Source organism: Carassius gibelio, chromosome B15 (assembly GCF_023724105.1).
Source record: "Carassius gibelio isolate Cgi1373 ecotype wild population from Czech Republic chromosome B15, carGib1.2-hapl.c, whole genome shotgun sequence".
Lineage (NCBI taxonomy): Eukaryota > Metazoa > Chordata > Actinopteri > Cypriniformes > Cyprinidae > Carassius > Carassius gibelio.
The window spans coordinates 12,179,282-12,199,833 of record NC_068410.1 but is presented as its reverse complement, the minus strand read 5'-3'; the positions used below and the strand labels follow the sequence as shown (position 1 = coordinate 12,199,833).

Sequence of the window (20,552 nt, the reverse complement as noted above, 5' to 3'; positions counted from 1 at the left end):
GTTACATAATGATCCAAATAATTATAAGTATCTACTTAATAATATTTTTTTAAATCTGATCTAATCTAGACAAACTATATATCGTTGAAAAGGTCTTAAGACTCCCAAATATATTTTTTACCAATGTTTTTTGTTAAAAAATTATATAGGAAAAGTAATAGATTAATTTATGAAAAGAGTGCACCCTCAAAAATCTAAATTATAACTGGAGTTTTGACCTTTATTTTAAAAAAGACTTCTTCATTGCCCTTTTCTCTATCACGTTTTAGAAATCATCAGAAGTTATTTATCAACTGAAAACTTAAAATCTCAAAATTCATCCTTTATTACCCATTTTAAAATCAGACATTGCATTACCATGTAAATATTAGAAAATATTTTCATTCATGAATTATAAAAATTTAAGTTTGGAACGTGCACTATAAAGTCTGTGAGTGACAGTTAAGAGGTTAATTGTAATATAGAGAAGTAAATGTAGGCTTCCCGTATATGGGACTGGGTGACAGTTAAAGCGTTAATGTTTTTATTTTCACTTACTGTACAACAACAATAATAATAACTTTTATTCTATTATTATTAAGGATATGTTTGTTTTACAAACCAAATATTGAAATGGCGGTAACTGTAATACAAATCAAACTTTGATGCGATCTGTCCAAGAGAAATCAAAGATTATCTGTGCAATAAAATATGTTGGATATATAGCCTTGCCTTGAGAAACACATAATGACAGACAAACCTCAGCTTGATGGATATCCTCTGGGCTCTGAAGACTCACATCCAACACAAAAAGATCCAAGGTCACAACCTGCTCATTTTGACAATGGCACATTTATCTTCTTCTTTTTATGTCGTCTGGGTCTTATACAACTCATGCATACCTTTAAGACAGTAAGAAATCACGTGGGACCCAGGCCCTCAAAACAAGAATTTATCGTCAGGCATTTAGTGGCTTTTGTCGTCCACAAAATGAGAACACGTCTAGTTTCGCATCAGGAATCTTAGTGGGTGAAGAGGATTATGATTGTGTCATGATTTTTGGAAAACGATTTAAGATTTTGTTCATTTGGTATATTCTGAAATACTCTTTTTGCGTGAAAAGGATTTCCAGAAGTACTTTTATTACTTATTTTATTACAGTCATGAACACACACACCGATTAGTGCATATCCAGGCTAAATACTTCGGTTTACCTCAGTCATGCAACTGCAGAACTGAATGGCAAACACGTTTTTTTTTCTTTAAAAGTAATGATACAGTCATAAATTTGAATTGAAACCACATTCTGACTTTTTAGATACATTTGCATTTCAAATATGTTCCAAAGACATTAAACAGTAGATGCATTCACCACATAAAACACAAGCTCACCATGCTGAAAAATACAGTTCAGTACAACATAACTAATGCCATATTTGCAGCCACTTTTGCTGCATGATTCACCTTTAAAATATAATTGGATTTAGGAACTATTAGTCTAACGAATGTCCGTTAACATCCAAGCCAGGAAGTTGTCTTATCTGCACCAATAATTTCCTTTTGTTTGACATCATATTCATACACATCGGAGCCAACAAAGAAATGAAGAGAACCTGAAAAAAATTATAGTGACGGATGAAAGTTATGTGAATGGAAATACATGTTAGTTAAATTATAGACCAATTGCAATCAGACTGGTACCTACCATCTTTATAAATTGCTGCACTTAGGGGTCCATTTATTTCTGGGAAGTCGTCAGAAATGTTACGTGGGCTGGAGTCACTCATTGTCTTGTTGTGTTCATTATACCTATGAGAAGAAAAAAAAAACATTTGCAGTGTCATTCATTGAGACTGATATTAGTGATATTAAGACTGCTCTTGCATCTTTTTAGTTCACCTCCAGTACTGGTGTTGGGTGAAGAACAGGGTGTGTACAGTTTTGTGAATGTGGACTGCAGCATCTATCTGCTGTACCCATGATGGGAACCCCAGGCTGCTGATGTTTTTCGCTCTGCCTTTTACCTGGGATCCTTTCACAGTCCAGAAATTTGTCCCTGCATTGAATGTAGAACAGAAAATGGGTTTTATTCTACACATTGAAGGCAATTCAGGACTACATGATGTCAAACCTGTTCCTTACCGTTGAACAGATATGCTGCTGAGCGCTGGGGAACCCAGTAAGCAGCGCCGATCCGACAATCAATTTTTGGCATGAAATTGCTGATCGGACCTTCCTTTATATCATTTTGATTATTGTGTTTGATCCACAAGTATCTGCAATGGGACAAATAGAGTTACATTTGATAACCTTATATGATAAAAATTACGCATGTGATATAAGCAAGTAAATATTGCCATTGTCATTGATAAATTGATATATAAGATATAAATGCATAATTGCAAGAAATAGTCATAACAGAGAGAAACAATTGCAATTGTGAGAAAGATGCAATTACGAAGTATGAAATCAGAGTTTTGATTTAAATACTCATGTTTTACAAGTTCCTATTATGTTCTCTTCTTTTTGCTTTCTAATGGATTGTAAGTGGCAGCTAACACTCTATGTGATCAACTCACTTGTCCCTGAAGAAGAAAATGGCTTCTCCAACAGTAGTCACAGCATCAAAAGTCAGATTGGAATTACATGTGTCCTTGAATGACGCGGGGAAATATGAACCACTGTACCAGGGGCTGCTGGGATAGCTCCAGCTAAATCTTGCAGATGGATAGGGCCTTTTGTCCCTTGGCCCTGTTGGACAGAAACAAACACAGACATGTGATCTCTCATATAAATGTGGAAACTGAACACTGCCCCTGTTCCCACAATATCACCATTTCACAGTTATAGATTGTGAAACATGATTTGTTTTACCGTAGAGTGTGTTTATGTTCATGATATCTTCACTGGAGAGCAGGTTTTGTGTTTTTCTATTTTTGTACGTCGGATACATCACTGAATCTGGGTTTTGCGAGTGCTTCAGACCAAGTGCATGACCAAACTCATGTGCAGCTACCACATACAGGTTAAACCCTGAAGAAAAACAGTGAGAAAACAAGTCAACCATTTTCTTTTTAGTACTAAGTGTAGTCCTATATTATTTGAGTATGTCTTATTTAAGTAACCTTTGAACCCAGCCGTCCATGCTTCGGCTTCATCAAAATGAACGTCCCCACCGATGCCTTCCCCTGGGCCAAAAGCATGGGCCAGTGTGCCATCCGGACCATCGAAGGGGAAGGAGTCGCCATGTTCTAGGAGTTCATTTCAGAATAAATGAACATCATCTTCGAAGGTGAAAGAGCATGTAAGTGGATGCTAACTTACCGTTTCCAACAAACTCCACCATGATGTCCGCCTGGTGTGAATATGACCTCTGGAAGGTGAGAGGGCTGGCCTTTGCCCATGCATCTAGAGCCAACGCGAACAGATCATCCACTGTATTCACTGGTAAGTCACTGGTGTATCTCCCTACACTGTAAGAGTGTACGCCTTTCATTACCAAACATGGTGGAGCGTTACTGTCCAGATTAGGAGCATTTTATGTAAGGTACAATATAAATATGGTATTTACCTGTAAGTGATGATGTTTTTCTTCCACCTGTTTCCACGTCTGTGACTGTAATCCTCCACATCTGAGACGCCACATCTAGGAGCCGTCATGACAGCGAGGGTGTCTGGGTTCAGGGTTCCTGTCCTGTTCAGCCCAAAAAAGCTCTGCATGTCTTTCAGTTTGGAAGAGAACGAGGGACGACTCCTCCTCCTGCGGCCTTTAGGATCTGCTTGGAAACTGTAGAATTTCTGCAGGTATTTCTACAAGAACATGTGCAGGATACACCACAGTCAACATGAACATCAAATATCATTATATTTCCACCCACTTCCTGTGTTTCATCCACTTGATAAGCTTTACTTTATCATCAATATGCTTTTAGGTTCAAAGGAAAATAAGCTGCATTTTCATTATATTATGCAAATGTATTTTTTTTTATGTATTTATTTTATTACATGTAAAACTGCAAACATTCACATTAGGTATGAACAAATAGACTGTTATTTGTACATTTGTTCATGTATGTAAAGACCGAATAGATAGAAATAAACAGAAATAGAAAATACACTTCAATTGTTTCGAACGAAAAATTTTATATTGAGAATGGAATATCATCAATGAGAACACAATATCTCTATTACAGTATTTTTCTCTTATAAATATAAATATATATATATATATGTACACACACACACACACACACAATGTCTTAACAAAGAAAAAATAAATAAATTGCAAGTATTACCTCCTTGAAAAAGGTACAAATGAGTGACTTACTGTCGCCACGGACAGGTCATTCTGAGCAGGTCTTGTCGGATGCACTGGTCCATCATCTTCCAGTGGTAAAGGTGCTGGATGATACTGACCAAAAAGGCCAAAGGCACAAACCAGACAGAGTAAAACCTGCATCTCCCCTTGGCAGACCACAGAAGCTTCTGAAAATGGCCAGTCCAAGGAGACTTTGAAAGTCTTAGCTGATGGGAATGCCTTTTAACGTATTATTATGACTCAGACAGTGCCAAGACCAGGAAAACCTCAAGCTTAGGGAGTGGTTTGCTCTGGTCACAAGAAAAGAGGGATCCTGTGTAAGATGTGTCAAATTATATGCATCAAAGGCATTTACCTCAAAAAGCAATTCCTAGATTTCACATGGGACTGTCTGAGTGGCATCTAGCATATTTCCTACAGTATTTCATACCCAATGAAATGCCTCTTCCATTAGGGATACCCGTGTGGTGGAGAGAATAGAATTAGACTTTTAAAGAAAGCATTCCCCTCCCCCTCCCCCCTCCATCCTCAAATAGCTCTAATGTAAGCAATGTTTTGCACTGTGGAGTGTTGTATCTGGTGATCTGCAGCATTTATAAATGAATGCACCGTTGTTTGTTTTCCTTGCCTTTCCTTGAGAATTTGGCAGAATACTGCAAGTCTAGTTGTGAAAATATTGTTATGAAAGAGTTTTTTAGGAAAATCTGTAGATTCAATAGTTTATGAACAATAATAATACAATCCCTACTATTTTAAAGATTGAAGTTTTAGCCTTTTGCAAATGCTCTTAAACAGAGGGAAAATTGCTTCATTAGTACTGTTAATTGCAATAATGTTATACATCATCACTGGCATTTTATTGCTTGCACAGTTTTGAGACCAATTAGTGAGTCCACTGTATTCATTTTAGTATTAATTAGGGCTCAAGCCCGAAGGGGCGAAGAGCCCTATTGTTCTTCTAAGGATTATTCTTCTTATTATTATTTTTTTTATTTTTTATTAAACCTTCCGGGGTTTTTTGGAGGCCTTAACATGCTCAAAAACTCTTGAAAATTGGCACACACATTGGAATCTGCGGCCATCAGGACGCTGCAGAGACTGGGACCCGGGCGTGGCACAGGGGCTCTACAGCGCCCCCTGGAACACAGTCAGAAATCTTGAACCATAGCTCACACACACTTTCATGTATTTATATGAAACTCAGTACACTTATAGATCTCATTGAGCCGAACAACTTTCGCACTCTATGTCATAGGCTCCGCCCAACAGGAAGTCAGCTATTTAGGGCTGTTTATAAAAAGCATGCTCTGGAATTTGATATACTTGTCATAGGTCTTTTACTTGATTGCCACCAAACTCGGTCAACATGATCTCAAGACATTGGGGATGGAAAATTGCGAGGGGATTTTTGATATCTCGAACGGTTTGCCCGTGGCGAGGCGTTGAAATTATGGCGAGAAATGAGAAACAGGAAATGTCTAATAACATCCACATACATTGCCTGAGTTTGATCAAACTTCATTGGTTTGTTCGTTGTATGATACCGATCGCATATATGTGACTATTAAGAGTCAACATTATAGCGCCACCAACTGGCAGCAGGAAGTGTGTCATTTTCCAAATGCTTTGAATTCAGCATCTTATTTTTACTCTATTTACTTAAAACTTCATCAGAATAATGACAAAACATGGCCGATGTAAATCTGTTGTGGGGATATTGATATCTGATATTGTGTTGCCATGGCAACGTGTCAAACTTGAATGTTCTGTTATGGTGAGTTTGAGGCAGACAACAAGCTCAGATTTACATGAAACTCAAAACACATATCAGTATTAGTGATAGCTAGACAATGGCAAAAGCTTTTAAAAGGGCGTGAAGGAGGCACTCTATAGCGCCACCTTTTGTCAAAAGTGGGGGGGTTAGTTTTAGCTACAGACACCAAACTTGGTACATAAATTGTTCTTTTCAAGACGGACAACTTTCTAATTCACAGTCATCAGCTACGACCAACAGGAAGTCGGCTATTTTGATTTGAATATTTAAATTGAGCTTTGATTTAATGCATACTCCTCACAGGAAATGTTCACTATACTCACCAAACTTTGTCTACATGTTGAAAAAACATTGAGGAACTTAAATTGCGAACGGATTTTGGTTAGCTTGAACGGTTTTGTCGTGGTGATTTTTTGAAATGACAGTAAAAAGGGAATCATTAATTGTCTTGTATTTTTAAATTGCAGCTTCCAAACACTTAAAAAAAAAAATCATACAGAGATCAAATCATTCTGAGGACATATGCATAGTTTCATGACTTTACAACACTGTATGATTAAAAGAAAATTAAAAAACTTTCAGACATCTCAACTCACTCTGTCCCTCTGTTTGAGGAATGTATGTGTGCTGACTGAGTGTGTGTGTGTGTGTGTGTGTGTGTGTGTGTCTGTGATTGGGGGATGGGCATGAGCTGAGTGGCAGACACAATGAGAGAGAGAATGAGAGAGAGAGAGAGAGACTTAATCATCTCTTTAATCACCAGAAAAAAAAAATTATTTTAAATTGTTATTTTTTGTTGCTTTTGCTAACATTGCTGTTTTCATTACAGCTTAAGAAATCTCTTAGGCCTTATCCTTTTCTGACAGTTTCAGGAATTAAAAACAAAATTCTAAAAATACTTATTTGTGCTGCAAATAATAATTTAAATCTCATTTGATACTGACCTATTCCATCCTGTGACATGACATTTATCTTAATTTACATAATCTCATGGATGTAACAGTAAAACTGTTCAGCTCACAGATGAAGACTAAGCTGTAATGCAAGCAGAACTTTCACAAATGCTTGTAAGTCATTAAAGAATTTTATAACACTGTAAAATAATGTCTAATTTGTTAACATTAGTAAATGCATTGGTAACACTTTATAATAACTGCACTCATTAGTAAATAGTCAGTTCATGCTTTATAAAGCCTTGTCCCAATATTAATAGTCAGTAGTAAGCAGCTTATAAATACAGCTATAAATAGCTTGTTCTTGGTTTATAAGCACATTTATTAAAAAGGAGAGTAAAGGGTCAGTTATCTTCCTATGAAAAATAAAAAAATAAAAATAAAAAAACAACAACACAGATTGATACAGAACTCAGAAATTTTATTGTGGATTTATGATAAACTCAGCCTGTAAATGAATCATACTCCTCCAAGAAGACACAAGTAGTTCACACCAAACTTTTTCAACATGATGCCAATATACTGAAGATGTTAAATTGTGAATGGGTTAAGGATACCTTAAATGGTGTGGCCATACCGATTTATTAAAGTAACATAAAAAAATACAATAGTTATTTTACTATATCTTTAACATTCTTCATTCCAACTCTTCATAATTTTTTATATACGTAGAAGTCATCATTTGAAAGAAGCACAGCAAGTTTCATAGCTTTATCATTTTCAAGAGCCAGCTTAAAATTAAAACTATCATAACATATAAATCAAGCTTGCAATTCTTAGTACCAATAATGGCCACCAGATGGCGATATATGATTACTTTTAAATAATTATTGTAGAAACAAGTATGATTTAAATCATTTATAGAAATCTTTCAAAGAAAAATAATATGTATTTTACTGATAAAATGACCCTCACTTAATTAGAATAATATGCTGAAGTATTGTGAAATACTGTGTATTAAGAATAATTCTTTATAGGCTTTATGGACAGATAAGTTTGGAGTGACTCTTGAAGGATCAGCACCACATCCTCTTTTACCACTGTTTAAAGAATTTATCTTACAGAACAGGTGCGAATTAGTTTTGGATAGCTTGAATGGTTTTGTCATGGTGATTTTTTGAAATAACAGTAAAAAAGGAACCAGTAAATGTCTTTTATTTTTTTAAGTGCAGCTTCTAAACACTTCAACAAAATGTACACATAGAAGACAAGTCATTCTGAGGAAATATGCATAGTTTCATGACTATACAACACTATATGGATGATAGAAAATTAAAAAAACTACCATACATCTGATGTCACTCTGTCCCTCTGGGTAATGTGTGTGTATGTGTGTGTGTGTTTGTGTGTTAAGTGTGTGTGTGTTAAGTGTGTGTGCTGAGTTTGTGCGAATGTGTGGGAGAGGGGATGGGCTTGGTGTCAGAGAGAGAGAGAGAGAGAGAGAGAGAGAGAGGGAGGGAGACTTAATCATCTCTTTAATCACCAGCAGAAAAAAAAGCAATTTTGTGTTGTTGTTGTTTTTTCATCATTACAGCTTAAGAAATATCTTAGGCCTCAACATCAACTGTTGCTAGCCTACTCCCAAAATGAATAGTCATTAGTAAGCATTTTATAAATACAGCTATAATTAAATTGTTCATGGTTTATATGCATATTTATTTTGAGGAGATTAAAGGCTGTAATCTTCCTAAAAAAAACAAAAAAAAAAACAAACAAACACAGAACTCAGAAACATTTATTTCAAGATGCAATAAAAGAAAACTGTACACTATATATATATATATATATATATATATATATATATATATACAATTGCATAAGTTTATATATTTTTTTTTTTTATCAAGTGTACAGCTAATAATAATAATAATAATGCATTTTATTTAAGGCGCCTTTCAAACCACTCAAGGTCACCGTACAACAAGTAACAACAGTAACAATATTAAAACAAAAAATAACAGCAAATAACAATGTCAGTAAAAAAACACAATAATATTAGAATAGCACAACATATTGTGGAATACTATATTAAGACTTTATATATAGGCTTTATGAACAGATAGGTTTTGAGAGATTCTTGAAGTACTAGCATCACCTCCTCTTGTACGACGGTTTGAGGAATATATTTTCCAGATAGTACCGCCGCTCCCTATATGCAGAATACGCAGTCTTCGTAGGGCACCAACTCCCAGAGGGGGCACCATCCCAGTAGCTAAAAAAAAAATAAAACATGCGCCATTCTCCCATCCGCGCTCGCGACCGCTCGGACATTTGCGGATGAATGTTCGTAATTGATGGATGGACATCTATGCCCGGGTAAAAGATATCAGCAATCCGGCACAGAGAAAAGAAAAATAAAGTAAAAAACAAAACAAAAACAGGCATAAAGTTGGCTTGACATTGGACATTCGAGAGTCTCAAATTTAGGGACCGTCTCTAAAGTTTCATGTAATATTGTTATACACTTTTCTAACGTCAGTAGCATTTGAAGAGAATGACTTACAGTCATAAAAACAACTGTAATTGTTCATCTAGGTGACAGCTATAATGCACCATTAAATTGAATGTTTGATATTTATTAAAACAAACTGTAAGTCATATGTAAATTATGCTACTTTTTCACATGGGCTCAAAAGCAAATTTGAAGCTCAATAGCATTTGAGGAGAAAGACTTGCAGTCATAAACCAATTGTAATGTGTTCATTTAGGTGTCAGCTACGATGCACAACTTATACATTTTTTATATATATTAAAATAAAGTGTTACTAAAGTTATATATATTGTTCTGTGTATGTGATTTCAAAGTCTAGATGGGTCGGATTAACCCTTTAACTGCCATATCCCTTAAAATTTGATTGCAAGAGGGTTACTGTAAATGCTTATGCCCGCTGGGCACAGTTTTCCCGATGCCACCGGGGTGGTGTTGCACTGACGGCTTGAGCCCGCCATCGCTGCTTGCAGCTATATTTATTATTATTATTTTTATTTTTTATTAAACCTTCCGGGGGTTTTTGGGGGCCTTAACATGCTCAAAAACTCTTGAAAATTGGCACACACATTGGAATCTGCGGCCATCAGGACGCCGCAGAGGCTGGGACCCGGGCGTGGCACAGGGGCTCTACAGCGCCCCCTGGAACACAGTCAGAAATCTTGAACCATAGCTCACACACACTTGCATGTATTTATATGAAACTCAGTAGACTTATAGATCTCATTGAGCTGAACAACTTTCACACTTTATGTCATAGGCTCCGCCCAACAGGAAATCAGCTATTCAGGGCTGTTTAAAAAAAGCATGCTCTGGAATTTGAAATACTCCTCTGAGGTTTTCAACCCGTTCGCCACGAAACTCGGTGAACATGATCTCAAGACATTGAGGATGAAAAATTGCGAGGGGATTTTTGATATCTCGAACGGTTTGCCCGTGGCGAGGCGTGGAACTTATGGCGAGAAATGAGAAATAGGAAATGTCTAATAACATCCACATACATTTCCTGAATTTGATCAAACTTCATGGGTTTGTTCGTTGTATGATACCGATTGTATATATGTGACTATTAAGAGTCAACGTTATAGCGCCACCAACTGGCAGCAGGAAGTGTGTCATTTTCCAAATGCTTTGAATTCAGCATCTTATTTTTACTCGATTTGCTTAAAACTTCATCAGAATAATGACAAAACACGGCCGATGAAAATCTGTTGTGGGGATATTGATATCTGATATAGTGTTGCCATGGCAACGTGTCAAACTTGAATATTCTGTTATGGTGATTTTGAGGCAGATAACAACCTCAGATTTACATGAAACTCAAAACACATATCAGTATTAGTGATAGCTAGACAATGGCAAAAACTTTTAAAAGGGCGTGAATGAGGCACTCTATAGCGCCACCTTTTGTCAAAAGTGGGGGGGTTAGTTTTAGCTACAGACACCAAACTTGGTACATAAATTGTTCTTATCAAGACGGACAACTTTCTAATTCACAGTTATCAGCTACGACCAACAGGAAGTCGGCTATTTTGATTTTAATGTGTATTTTTTGAGATTTTACAGTTGTGAATTAATGAATACTCCTCACAGGGGAAGTACACTATACACACCAAACTTTGTTTACATGAAGAAAAAACATCGAGGAACTTAAATTGCGAACAGATTTTGGTTAGCTTGAACGGTTTTGTCGTGGTGATTTTTTGAAATGACAGTAAAAAAGGGAAACATTAATTGTCTTGTATTTTTAAATTGCAGCTTCCAAACACTTCAAAGCATTTTTTCATACAGATATCAAATAATTCTGAGGAAATATGCATAGTTTCACGACTTTACAACACTGTATGGGTAAAAGAAAATGTGAAAACTGTCAGACTTCTCAACTGACATGATCTCACTCTGGCCACTCTGTCTGTGTGAGGAAAGGGAGGGGGAGAGGGAGGGGGAGTGTGAGGGGGTTGGTGACTGTGAATTTTTGGTGACTGACAGTGTGTGTGGACTGTAGGGAGGGGCTGTCTGGCAGAGAGAGAGAGAGAGAGAGAGAGACCTTATCATCCCTTTAATAATCAGGAAAAAAATATCTGTATTTTAAATTGTTATTGTTTTTGTTGTTGCTAATGGTGGCGTTTTTTTCCTTTCATTACAGGTTAAGAAATCTCTTAGGCCTTATCCTTTTCTGGCAGTTTTAGGGATTTAAAAACATCCTAAGAATCCTTATTTATGCTGCAAATAATAATTTAAAACTCATTTGATACTGACCTATGACAAACTGTGACGTGACATGACATTTATTAATCTCATGGATGTAACAGTAAAACTCTTAAACTGACAGATAAAGCTGCAATGCAAGCAAAACTATTTCACAAATGCTTATAGGTTATTAAAATCATTACAAAACACTAATAAATTATTTAAGGATTTGGTAACACTGTAAAATAATGTCTAATTTGTTAACATTAGTAAATGCATTGGTAACACTTTATAATAATGGCACTCATTAGCTAAGCATTAGTAAATAGTTCATGATTATAAAGCCTTTTCGCTTAATAATAGTCATTATAAAGCAGTAATACATCTATAAATAAATTGTTCTTGGTTTAAAAGCACATATATTACAAAGGAGATTAAAGTCTCAGTTGTCTCATAAAATAAATAAATAAATAAACACAACCCAGTTTGATTCAGAATTCAGAAATATTTATTTCAAGATGCAATAAAAGGAAACTGTACACTTAAATAGCTTTTGAGCGATTCTTGAAGGACTAGCATCACCACTTCTTGTACGATGGTTTGAGGAATATATCTTCCAGATAGTACCGCCGCTCCCTATATGCAGAGTATGCAGTATTCGCAGGGCACCAAATCCCAGAAGGGGCACCATCCCAGTTGCTCAAAAAAAAAAAGAAAAAAAAGAAAAAAAACATGCGCCATTCTCCCATCCGCGCTCGTGACAGATCACACCACATGTTTGCGGCTGAATGTTCGTAATTGATGGATGGACATCTATGCCTGGGTATAGGACATCAGCAATCCGGCACAGAGAAAAGAAAACTAAAGAAAGAAAAAAAAAAACAGGCATAAAGCTGTCTTGACATTGGACATTCGAGAGTCTCAAATTTAGGGACGGTCTCTAAAGTTACATGTGATATTGTTATACACTTTTCTAACGTCAGTAGCATTTGAAGAGAATGACTTACAAAAACAACTGTAATTGTTCATCTAGGTGACAGCTATAATGCACAATTAATTTGAATGTTTGATATTTATTACAACAAACTGTAAGTCATATGTAAATTATGCTACTATTTCACATGGGCTCAAATGCAAATTTGAAGCTCAATAGCATTTGAGAAGAAAGACTTGCAGTCACAAAACAATTGTAATGTGTTCATATAGGTGATGGCTATAATGCACACCTTATAAATTTTTTATAAATATAAAAATAATGTGTTACTAAAGTTATATATATTGTTCTGTGTATGTGATTTCAAAGTCTAGATTGGTCGGATTAACCCTTTAACTGCCGCATCCCTTAAAATTGTATTGTCAGAGGGTTACTGTAAATGCTTATGCCCGCTGGGCACAGTTTTCCTGATGCCACCGGGGTAGCGTTGCATTGATGGCTTGAGCCCGACATCGCTGCTTGCAGCTATATTTATTATTATTTTTTTAATAGGATAAATTTTAATATTATTGGTTCCATCTCATTGCTTTTGTACATTGTAATGGACTTTTTTTTTCTTACCAGAAATTTTTATTACACAGTTAAGAATATAAAAAATAACTTAAACCCAAAATTCGATATTTAATGTCCATCAGTAACAATGTACAGTCTGTCAGTTATTACAGCAAAATTACATTTGCGATGAGGATCAACTGTATATTACGGAAGTCTGTTTCTACAACAGAATAAAAAAATATAAAGAACACATAATAAAGAATAAAAAGTCACAGTCACTAGTCCCCAGTATTTTTTTTATTCTGGTGCAGAACAGGCGTTCATAATATATTATATCTTACATATAGTGATATATGCAGGTATTAGTAATGTTTCCATAGTTATAAGCTTACATTTTCTATCAATTTCTAATTAGTTTTATGAGAACATGACCATGTCTCGACTATCGACAGTGTTGGATTCCAGTAAAGCAGACTTAGCATAAAACCCTCTATAAATACTTTTTGGTGTATAGTGCTAAAACGGGTAACGTGAATGAGTAGGAGGACAGTATTTAAAGAAACATGTAATTGTAAGTTACATGTTTAAAAGACATGTTTAAAACAGATATAATTGTGGCCCCACTGCCTTTCTGCCATAAAATGCTAAAGCGGCTAATTGTAAAATTGTTTGCGGTGAGGAGAATAGATAAAATAAAATTCCTTTTACAATTGGGCTCCGCTTGTAGCACATAAAATACAACATTAGCAGACTCCAGACAAACAAGTGACTGTCTAAAAGGGTGGAAAGCTTTTTCTTTCTCACGTTCATCAAACATACAGGCCGAAAAAAAAAAGGAAAAAGAAAAAACACGTCCTGAAACATGCAACAGTATTTCCCTTCTTGGACACATTGAACCTCACATGGCTGCCAAGAGCCCTGCCAGGGTGCCTTAGAGCAAGAAGGAAATAGCCAATTCAATTTCAACAGAAAGTTCTGCTTTTCCAAGATATCACAAGCTTCATGTTTGAACAGATCTAATGCTTAAATTATCATTCATCGCTGGAAATGCAACCTCTTTAGATTGAGCCGATACGAGCATTCACAGCGACACTGCTAGTTCACATACCGGATTGAAAGGTTTAATTAGCAAATATGTAGCACATATACATCTTTAACAGCTCGCTTCATATGTTTCTATGGCATCTCTTGTTTTCTGCAATGGTTTCATAATGCACAGCCGAAAGCCAATGATCCACAGATTGCACTGCATTCCTTATTTTTCCTTCAAATGACTTCCATTGCACAACTCGCAACCACTCACACTTGCAAAAGATGACCCTGGTTATCATTGAGGCAATCATATGGTTAATTCTGTTGAACAGAAAATGCATTGTTTAGGATTCAGAAAAACCGCTAGGAGATCTAATATGTGGAGGGGTGAGGAGGACATAGGATGAGGATGTTTGCTAAAAATGAGGGTTATTTTGCCTTAATCCTTCAGTGACAAATGATTGCAACCTGGAGTAATGTGACTTCAGTGTGATCTTGAAATACACAAAAATTAACACATATGAAATACTATAAATACTAAATGCTATTATATTATTTTAGCTTAATAATGACTTAAATATAAGTCCCCTTTTGTCATAAATGCAGATTAGACATTTTTCTAGACAAAACGTGTTTTTTCAATTTCATTAGAATCTCACTTCAAAGCGTGAAAATATGTATGAAAACTTCTGATTCAAGGTTCTGCTTTGTTTTCATACTGTTTTGTAAGGCCGCTAAATTCGATTTCAGACAGTAATCGGCAGAGCATTCAAGGGAAAACGTGACCTAGAAAAAATTAAGTAAATAAAAACATTAAATACAATTACCACAACACCAAATTAGCAGATTTATTACATTTAACTAATTTTTGGCCTACACCTTTAACCTCAAACAATGGTTATTAATACAAAATATGTAGTTTATAGCCCAAACAGGATCGGAGTTAATGTCTTTATTTTCTTCTCCACTATTTTAGTACGGATCTGAACAATATAATTAGTATGCTACACATGAAAAAGCATTTGCTCAACTTCCAGCAGAGTTACATAATTTAAACTATTCACAGAGTGCCAGTGGTACTGGAGAGCTCTCTACTGCCATCTCCTTGTGTCTAGTCACGTGACACGTAAAGCACAGTCATTCTCACCAACAGACGGGGCTATAGAGTAAAATACCGTATGCGTCATATTCATCCGTGCTCATCATAAGAGGCTATTAACTGCAAGGAAATTAAGTTCACCCAAAAAAAAAAAAAAAACACCCCCTATTTGACTTTTTTTCCTTCATAAAACAATAAAATAAGATATTTTCGGAAATGTAATAAATAGTCACTAAAATATGGGTTCTGACATTCTTCAAAATTTCGTATTTTGTGTTCCACAGAAGAAAAAGTCATACAGGTTTGGAACAACATGAGGGTGAGTAAATGATCACTGCATTTTAGAAATGCACAGTGGGACAAATGTATATCTAAGCAGGAAACAAATGCTGTAATGTGACCAAAACATTCCACATTCCTTCATGTAAGTCAGAATGAAATGGAAATTCACTATCATCGATTTCCTAAATGCATGCTAGTGATCTTATTGTGCAGCACTTAATTCATAAACATGTTTCATAAAAAAAAGAAAAGAAAAATAAAGAAAAAAGAAAAGTCCAAACTAGTCCTTCTGGTGACATATGCCTTTCTGCCTTCACTTTTGAATGCAATGCACATATGTCAAAATCTAATAAACTATTGATGGATATAATAAAGTACCTACCCTAGTTTTTTTTTTGATAATGCATTGCACTTTGATGTACATCACAATATGAAAAATATTATTTGTCACTACTTCCATTTCATCGCGGCTATAATTTACCAGTATGCTATAACAACAATAGACAAAGCAACACACAAGATACACAATGTGTAAATGTTGAAACTAAATGTTTGAAAACTGCAGAAATAAAATGATTAACCTTTATCACTTAACTGTCACTATATGAAATACCAGAGACAAACTGTCTTTTTGAAGTATTGTCTGAATGTGGGCAAAAGCTATCCTTAGCTTCATAAAAAGGTCCGTATTTACTTCATGAGTGCCAACTATTCCAACAGTTTGTATGATTTCTTGTATCTTCACCAGTCCTGTCCATTAGTCAGAGTTCTCCTCATTGCTGGAGTTAGACAAAAGTGGACATTCCCGTCTTCTGTTCTGGCTAGTCCTCCTCTTCCTCCGGCCAACCATCCTAAGCCTCCGCCGGATGATGTCTGGAACACAATCGACACCTCTCATAAGTCTCCATCTATGGGAAAGTGACAGATTTAACGGTTTTGTGCAACATGAACACAGTGTTGTACTTACCACCCACACTCTCATAGTCTTGCTGGTCGTCACGCCAGTAGAGACTGGTTGAAGATCTCCAGTGACGATAGAGGCGTGTATGGAGCACAGACAAGGTGAGAAGCACTAAGAGGAATCCCAAAGCGCCTGCTGCCCACACGGCCTCATCTGTACGTTGTATGGGTATCCTCTCGCCCCTCAGCGGCCCTCCTAAATGAGGAGACTTTGGGGAGTCTGAGATTCCACACTGTCCAAGCTCCCCGCATTCAGATCCTGACCTCTGAGCTTTTGTGTCAGTCTTAATGCGATGCTTCTTACTTTCTGTCATAGGTTTCTTTCTGTCTGTTTGGGATTCATGTCTTTCAGTCACATTATTTTGTGGCAACTGCTTCTCGGTTGTCTTTGAACTGTCCTTTGCAGAACTGAGAGATTGTGTAACAGTTAGCACTGAGAAGGAGGCCATCTTTTTTGTATGATTTTGTAGTAGTGTGTCTGTAAGGTTCAGTTTAGCAGATTCTGGTTTGACGTCATCTTTCAGTTCCACTTCTTCCAGGGATTGATTGACGACCATCCTGCTCTTCCTGGTTCTCCCTCTGGTCCTCTGTACCTCGATGAGACTGAGAGTCTCCATGCAGCAGTTTTTAAGGAACTAACAGATGAAAATGAAATTTGGCATAAAAGGATATTATTTGTATTTGTATATACATAAATCGACAGCATTATCATACAAATCTCGATTGATTTATTGGTCAATGTAATGCAGTTTCTTCACCTTTAGTCTCTCCACTTTGGACATCTGTTGACTGGTGTTCTCCGGTTTGTCCATAGGTGCTGGTTTTGTCAAATATAGATTGTACTTTGCTCTTTGGCTTGTATTAGTCAGACTAATATCGGAGGAAATGGCAAACAACCAATCACAAACCCCCAGCGTGACGCGAGACATCTCTAGTGAGCGACCCCACGAGACCACCGCTAAAGGCTTTCAGAAAGATAACAGACATGAGAAATTTGTCAGAAATGGTGCTTTTTAGATAAACAGACAGATAAATAACATTTTATAGAACGGCTCAATTTGCTACTGTTAGTTTATGCATTAGGTGTTGTTAACTAATTAGTCTATACACAGTACAATAATGTTTAAATAACCTTGCTGTCACAGTAATAAATTATAGTTTTAAATACAGTAATTTTGTTAAAATGATAACAAAAGAAATATGTTATTAATGTCATTAATAGTTGTTTGATGTCAGTTCCCTTCTCTTTCCACAACTACTGTGAACAGACAGTCATCCAGTGTTTAATGTAGACACCTGTGTTACACAGTCGTTGTGGTGAACGGTGACAGCGAATGACTCACCCTGTGTTGGCTGAGCCAGGGGTGAGGTGTGAGGATGTAATGAGACAGACACGAGCGAGCCAGCCCCGCCAAACTCCTGCGAGCTTCCGCTGAGACACACGGGTGATACAGAAACACCAGCGCTCCATTCTGTCACAAACAACACGTGCAGAGCTTATCAAGTTATATTCAGTAACAGCTTTAGCTATAGAAATGCTGTGACTGTGCATTACTTTGAGGTTGTGTAGCCATCGCTGAGGGGGGCAGTAAAGATACTCTCCACTCTCTGCCTCAACAGGCCGGTAAGGACCACTGAAAAAATAGTAAGTTACTTTAACGAACACAGCTATGTAAAATGATAAACTACACATTTAAACAGGGTTAGACATTATTATCGAATAACGTTTGTTTCTGTTAAGTGTTGGCGCACGTGCATTCTTATGCCAAAGCGGACAGAATACAGAGCCAAAACCTTTACAATTTCTAGAAGTAGTTACTTACTACAGTACTACTGTATCAGTCCAGTTTGAGAAAATGACTTATGTGAGTCGTTCTTTTTAGCGAATCAAACGTAGTTCGAATTTCGAACGAATGACTATTATGAATTGCTTCTTTTTAGTGAATCAGAAACATACGATCAAAGTGCAGTTCGAATTTCGAACAAATGACTCTAATTCGTCGATTCAAGCACACACATTTATTCTGAGACTTAAAAAGCCCAGAGAACTGTTAATGGAGCTGTTAATGAACCAGGATAGTTCAGAGGAATCGGAACTGGAAGCAGATAAGGAATCACAGATAAGAGATCGGAGCGTGCGTCAGTGCTTACTGGGTGGGTATGCGGTCATTGTATATTATGGGTGTCTCCATACAGATGTGACCAACAGCCTGCACAGGACAGAAAGCCAAGTTAAAAGATACTTTTATTAATAGTTTTTTCGTTACTCTAATCCGTTGATATGATGGACAAACAGCATGCAATCTATAATACATAGTTTATTTGGTCATTACATGGTCTTACTTGAGAGTTAATGACCTCTTTGAAATTAATTTACCTTTATAGTATGTTTTGTGTCAATATCAGGCATATTCTGCAATAAAACGGAACATCTGTCAGCTATGTTTTTATCAGCAGTGTGCATTTGGTTTTGTCCAATAAAATATATTTTACCGTCTGTGACTGTGGCCAAAGCTCTTGACACAAAAGCTCGTCAGGTCCTGGTAGGTCTGTGACCAGATTTGTCTGAAATAATTGTATATGATACAAGGTAGGTTATGACACTGGTTATGACATAGATTTTTTTTTAACACCATAGTCCTAACAATTACGGTTAAAAATGCAGACATGAGAATATTATAAATAAATGTAGGCCTAAAATTTGAGTAAATATTAATATAAATACATTTTTTATTATTAATATTCAAGTAAATATTGATGATTTCATTTAGTATTTCAAAATAATTACATGAATGGGAAAATGTTTCATGCAGTTTTAGATGATTTAGTAACTTAGCAGGATTACAGCTGTCCCTACTTGTCATGTCAATTATTATTATGGCTATAATTTGATTAAACGTGCATGCTGAGTTGTTCAGAGTGAACTGAACAAAAGTCTAATAATGTCTACCTTGCCATTGTCGCAGTGTGTCAGGCTGGAAGGACAACACCGTGTCATACAGAGACAAATCAGTCCAGACAGGATGATCACTCGACGGCCCATGACTTCATCCGAGTGCAGTCAAATACATTCAGTACGGTAAGGTTTACTAAATCTCCGCCACATAATCCCAACACCCTTCACGACTTTATAAACGTAAAAGTCTGTGTTCAAACGCGTCTGATGATCCATGCTGAGCTCCACGATCCACACCTTCACTGTTGGAAAGTTAGTTTTGTTTACTTAGAAATACGAAACCAAGTTATAGAGAACGGCATCGCAATTGGTAATAAAGCAGAATAGAGCCGTCGGATATGGTTTGAGGTCTTGGGTCCTTATATAAACAACATCTGAAGTTTTTCTTTTGACAAGTTAAAAGTCATCAGTCCCCTGAATCGAAATATCGCGAGCTGTAACCTTAGGTACACCTTCCATTCACGCAGACGTCTTCTGTTTATAATGGTCTGTACAGCCTGAGATCACGTAAACTTCATACACATAATAATGTGAGGAGTGTTCATGAGCCTTCAGGGGATACACACACACACACATCTACGGTGGCTCGCATGGATCGAAACTCGTTATCGACCTTTAGAACTCCTTGACGTCATCTGCCAACTTGTTAACTAGGAAGTGTATTATTTATCAGTACAAAATGTTATTGAAAATTGTTGTAAGTTGTTTATCATAAATAAATATGAAAAAAAAGCTAAATGTCCCAGTAAAGTGAGAACTTGAGTAAAAAATTAAATTAGTAATTTAAGTGAAAGCATGTGAATCTAAAATGGCTTAGTTGGTTAACAAAGACCCAACAAAAAGTTTATTTATTAATTTATTTTGTTATGGTTGTTTTAATGCAGTAGTTTTATCATATGACTCATTTAGCTTCTTTTCAAAATGAGTCATTGTGTTTCCTTCTGTACACAATGTAGCACAAACATATTTACATTTGTTTTTATCATAATTCCTGATATAGAGCTTAATAATTCATTAATAATAGTGCATTTA

The 20,552-nt window shown here is 36.2% G+C and overlaps 2 protein-coding genes across 2 annotated transcripts; both read right to left on the bottom strand.

The window, feature by feature from the left end:
* Positions 1-1,123: 1,123 nt before the first annotated feature.
* On the bottom strand, positions 1,124-4,482 carry LOC127972717 (matrilysin-like). The gene is made up of 10 exons (XM_052576447.1): positions 4,307-4,482; positions 3,551-3,789; positions 3,304-3,452; positions 3,105-3,230; positions 2,854-3,012; positions 2,559-2,730; positions 2,122-2,255; positions 1,879-2,035; positions 1,685-1,788; positions 1,124-1,592 (listed from the first exon to the last, which is right to left on the bottom strand). The coding sequence occupies exons 1-10, from the start codon at positions 4,436-4,438 to the stop codon at positions 1,492-1,494; spliced, it is 1,473 nt and encodes a 490-aa protein (XP_052432407.1). The 5' UTR covers positions 4,439-4,482; the 3' UTR covers positions 1,124-1,491.
* A 10,575-nt stretch (positions 4,483-15,057) lies between these two features.
* On the bottom strand, positions 15,058-20,095 carry tp53i13 (tumor protein p53 inducible protein 13). Its single transcript, XM_052576446.1, has 9 exons — positions 19,515-20,095; positions 19,058-19,129; positions 18,942-18,977; positions 18,716-18,774; positions 18,120-18,198; positions 17,908-18,036; positions 17,323-17,529; positions 16,572-17,199; positions 15,058-16,477 (listed from the first exon to the last, which is right to left on the bottom strand). The coding sequence occupies exons 1-9, from the start codon at positions 19,605-19,607 to the stop codon at positions 16,362-16,364; spliced, it is 1,419 nt and encodes a 472-aa protein (XP_052432406.1). The 5' UTR covers positions 19,608-20,095; the 3' UTR covers positions 15,058-16,361.
* Between the last annotated feature and the right edge of the window lie 457 nt (positions 20,096-20,552).

What these genes read in the sequence shown, in the direction of transcription:
- LOC127972717 (XM_052576447.1), bottom strand. Translation starts at nt 4,438, where the DNA reads ATGCAGGTTTTACTCTGTCTGGTTTGTGCCTTTGGCCTTTTTGGTCAG. An exon ending in GGTGGAGTTTGTTGGAAACG is followed by an intron (nt 3,231 to 3,303) that starts GTAAGTTAGCAT and finishes ATGAACTCCTAG; the next exon opens with AACATGGCGACTCCTTCCCC. An exon ending in ATGGACGGCTGGGTTCAAAG is followed by an intron (nt 3,013 to 3,104) that starts GTTACTTAAATA and finishes GTTTTTCTTCAG; the next exon opens with GGTTTAACCTGTATGTGGTA.
- tp53i13 (XM_052576446.1), bottom strand. Translation starts at nt 19,607, where the DNA reads ATGGGCCGTCGAGTGATCATCCTGTCTGGACTGATTTGTCTCTGTATG. An exon ending in TTTGGCCACAGTCACAGACG is followed by an intron (nt 18,978 to 19,057) that starts GTAAAATATATT and finishes GTTTTATTGCAG; the next exon opens with AATATGCCTGATATTGACAC. An exon ending in AGACTATGAGAGTGTGGGTG is followed by an intron (nt 16,478 to 16,571) that starts GTAAGTACAACA and finishes ATTGTGTTCCAG; the next exon opens with ACATCATCCGGCGGAGGCTT.